Genomic DNA, 4,277 nt, shown 5'->3' with positions numbered 1-4,277 from the left:
CAGCACCGCACTCTCCCGAGTGAGCCACGGGCCGGCCCAATATATATATATATATATTTTTGAAAAGCTCTCATAGTGATTCTGATTGCAAACCACAAGACCAGATGATCCATAAGGTCCTTCCAGATTGAAGTATTGGTCCCTAGATGGGTGCTCCAAACTCAAATGCCTTTAGGGGCCAGAATGGTGGCATAAGTGAGTGAAACAGAGATAAGGTATTTGGAGAGTGTTGTGGTCTGTGTGCTCTGTCTAGAGTTATTAAGAATTTAAAACAAACAACCATCCCCTGATCTACCCCACCACTGGTCAAACAATACACAATCCAGCAGTAGCAGTTTTGGTAAATGCCTGCTTAGGCATTTTATCATGAGAGTCCTCAAAGGACAAGAGAAATTACTATGACCTTATGCTGTGATTGCCTCTTCCCAAGGGCAGATTTTTTGCCACCATCTCCACACATCTACATATCTATTCATGGCATCTTCTGTGTGTCAAGCACTGTGCTTGATGTCAGCCATACAGAGATGAATGGAACATAGTGCCCACCATTGAGCAGCTTACCAGGGAAGCAGGGAAGACAAAAACTAGAGTGTGAAATACTATAACAGAGGTAACAGAGTACATACTTCAGGAAGGCAGAAGTGGAGATAATCAACTTGGGTGGGGCATGAAGTGGCACTGCACTTCAAAGAAGAAACAATTTTAATGTTGGACCTTAAAGAATAAATAAACAGGAATTCATGTGATGTAGGGAAATATGTGTAAAGACAATGAAGTATTACAGAAAATAAAATGTCATGATCAGGAAATTTTTTTCCTTTTTGTCTTTTTCCGTGTCCGGCAACGGATCGCAACCCTTAGTGTCGCCCCGCACCAGACCAGGACTGGCAACGGGATTGCAACCCTCGGTGTTGCTCTCGCGCCTCGCTCAGCCAGTGAGCGGCAACCGGTCTGTATGTGGGATCCGAACCCTCGGCCGGAGCGCCACCACGCTCCCAAGCGGCGCACTATAGCAGTGCGCCACCGGGCCGGCCTGGAAAATCTTTTTGTACAAGTATGGGATTATATAAGTTGATCAGTGGCATGTGTGACAATACATATAACATTTTTAATAATTCTAAAATATGTTATAGGAGGATGTATCACAATTTTTAAATTAGTTCTCTGTTGATAGATACATAGGGTAGTTCCAATGTTTTATAATATGAGAGAACACTGTAATGAACTTGAAGATGGGACTTTAAATTTGTGTTTGGTCCCCCTCGCTTGACTTGTAGTTACTAATTAACCTTGATAGGTGATGTTTTAGTAAAGTCTGTATTTAACTTTCTTATGGTTTTATTAGCTGGGCAAGTGTTGAGGAAAACAGTTCATTCTGAAAGAACACTTAGGAAAATTACACTAGTACCTAGGGAGGGGTATCCAGCAATTAAAGCCTTTATTTTTCAGCCTGTGCTCCCAAAGGTTGGTAGCAAAAGAACACTTGGGGTGAGGGGATAGTAGGAAAGAGGGTTAAGATGAAGAAAGTTAACACAAAGTAAATGAAGTACTTGCTCTATTCTCGATTTGGTAGGGAGGGTGGACTGCAGGGCTGTTATTTATTTATTTATTTANGTGGGGCTCTGCGTTTCGGATCAGTGACGGCGGATTCCCAGCCGGCCGGCGTCGGGGCTGCTGGGAGGATGCGAAGCCCGAGCGCGGCGTGGCTGCTGGGGGGCGCCGTCCTGCTGCTCGCAGCCTCTGCCTCCTGTAATCACACCACCCCAGGTGAGACACTTGGCCGAGGAGCGCTCGTGCCGCTGAAGAGCTGGGGGCCCGGGCACGCTGGGCAGGTGGGGGAAGCCGAGCAGGTGCCCGCATCCCTCAGCCTCCCCTCGGGGGCTTTGAGGCGGGATCCCTGCGCCTGGGGGTCGGGGGGCAACCGTGTGGGACATCACAGAACTGCTGGATTCGGCAGAGGCCGGCAGGAGGCAGAGACGCCTCCAAAGACTTACCGCGCTTACCGGAGTGGCCCCTCGTGCTGGGCACCGTCAACCCCCAGCTCTCACTCGGTGAGAGGGTGGGGAGGGAAGGCAGGAGTGCCCACGTCTGAAGCGTACCCAGAGGACTCAGCCTCCCGTCCCCCGGGTTGGCTCCTTTGCAAACACTAAGTCATTAGGAGGTGTTCGCGCACCCTGGCGACTTCCTCCAGGCTGCTCCCGCGGGGCCCCTGGAGTTAACGAGTTGTGGCTCCTGACAGGGTGGAGTGGGTGGGAGCCCGCGGCCTGGAAACCTTCCATCTCGATTTTCACATCCCTCCCCAGCCCTTTCTTTTGGGGTCGGCCACGGCGTTGAAGACCCGCCCGGGGCCCGCAGCTGCTGGCATCCACGGCGAATGGCCCGGGTATGAAAGTCAGGGGCGGACCCTGCCGGGTTCTCGAGGTAACGAGGGCTCAGCTTCGAGTTGTAGGCCGGTTGGGCCTCACGTGCGTGAGGAGTGGAGCTTCTTGGACCCTGTCTTATATTCCACCAGGTGATCTTCTGGCCCTGGGATTCTAAGTCCCTCCATGTCACACTGGCACAAACTGGAGGCCATCCGGGTCTGTAGGCCGGAGGCTGCCAGCCCTGGGAACAGAACAGCAGGGGAGCCGTCGGGGCGGCGCTCGGGTGCCAGCTTGTGCGCGGCCACCGGGTTCCGCGGGTGTGCTCCTTGGGCTGTGCTGGAAATTGTCCTGCTCAGAGTGCGGTCCTCGGGCTGAACAGGCCGCTGCGGGCGTGGGGGATGTTCGGCCTGCGATCGCGCTTCTGTGATGCTTACTGAGGCCCCGCTGTCTGCGCAGCCTGGACAGCATTACAAGGGACGTTTTAATTTCCCTGCCAAATTTGCAGACCTGCTGCAAAAGGCAGTTTCTCCTCTTCTTCATAAAGACACTGTAAAAGAGCAAATCACAATGAATTGGAATTAGATTGAAAAGAATCAGATCATTCTTTTCCCTATGGGGTTACAGAAAATGGTTTTATGGTGTAAATTTGAGAACTGTGCATCACTGGTATACATTTTATTGGTCAGCATTAGAATAAAGGCATTTATTTCCAGATATTGAAAACTGATTAATACCTTTTCATTCGCCTATGTCTTCTAAAGTTGGAGAACTCAGGTGCAAAGTTTCGCGTGTGCAAACTTTTCTTTTTTAAAAAAATATGTGGGTGAAAATGATTCAACACTTTTATGATTCAGACAGTTCCTATAGGAAGCATACTCTGATTATTTTAGGTTGTTATTGTTTACACAGTGAGGGGCTAGGGCTGGAGAGATCTCTGGAGTATAAGGTGAACTTGATTTAACAGTAAAGAAAAATCAGGTTACTGGTTAACTAGAGCTATTTAATATTGCCCCTGTCCCCTGCATACTTTCATTCCTTTGCAGGGTAACTTTCCTAACGAATTAGTTAAGTAACACTAAGACTTTAGGTAGATGGAACTTTCCTCCCAACTTGAAACTACATTGATCTTGACAAGAAATAGCACGCCACTAGCCTAGGTCTTTGCTTATCCTTTTTAGCTCATTCCTTCTGTGTGCTCCTGTTTGCTAGGGGGCAGATATTGGGTTTGATTTTCTTCCTAAACTGTCACCTGCAAAGACTGCCTGATAGACATGAGCTCAGCCTAGAACACAACCTTCTCATTTTACAGATGAGAGACACTGAATTGGGAAGGGGGCAAGGAAAGAAAAACACTCCATCAGTTCCCTCTTTCCTCTCACAGTAGTAAAATTTGTGTAGATATGTTTGATCTGTCCCCACACTGTGTCATAAACTCCGGGAGGCTGGGGCCTTACCATGTCTCCATCCCATGTCTAGCAGTCTCATCATCTGAAGGATCTCAGTAGTAGCACATGAAGAATGAAGTGACCCCCTCGGCAAAGGCAGTGCGCTCTGAATGCAGTCAGCTCTTTCAAGTGCTCATTCTTATTCTTTCCACCAAGGCACAGGCCTGGTGGTCCCTGTGAGGAGGGCATTCCATCTCTCCTTGGGAGACTGGAACTTCTATTCCCCTTTGTAATTGGTTTTTTAATTATAAAAGTAATATGTGATCACTGTAGAGGAAAAATGATCCCCCCAAAAAAATTTAATTAAATCTCCCTAAACCTTAGTAACTACTGCTAACATTGTGGTTTATACCCCTCCTCTTGTTTTCAGATATCTGTGTATAAAATATGTATCATAAATATGGAAAATCTTTTCTTTTTTTTTTTTTCCTTTTTGTCTTTTTCCGTGTCCGGCAACGGATCGCAACCC

The 4,277-nt window shown here is 48.0% G+C and overlaps 1 protein-coding gene across 1 annotated transcript in view; it reads left to right on the top strand.

Annotated features, from left to right (window-relative positions):
* Positions 1–1,620: 1,620 nt before the first annotated feature.
* F2RL1 (coagulation factor II (thrombin) receptor-like 1) overlaps positions 1,621–4,277 on the top strand; it is a 10,571-nt gene continuing 7,914 nt past the window's right edge. The window contains exon 1 of the mRNA XM_008588717.1: positions 1,621–1,767. Coding sequence (XP_008586939.1) covers positions 1,683–1,767 — 85 coding nt within the window. The 5' untranslated portion in view covers positions 1,621–1,682. The remainder of the gene's footprint in view (positions 1,768–4,277) is intronic.

The sequence above is a fragment of the Galeopterus variegatus genome, unplaced genomic scaffold (assembly GCF_000696425.1).
Source record: "Galeopterus variegatus unplaced genomic scaffold, G_variegatus-3.0.2 Scaffold4989, whole genome shotgun sequence".
Lineage (NCBI taxonomy): Eukaryota > Metazoa > Chordata > Mammalia > Dermoptera > Cynocephalidae > Galeopterus > Galeopterus variegatus.
This window is presented reverse-complemented; position numbering and strand designations above follow the sequence as displayed.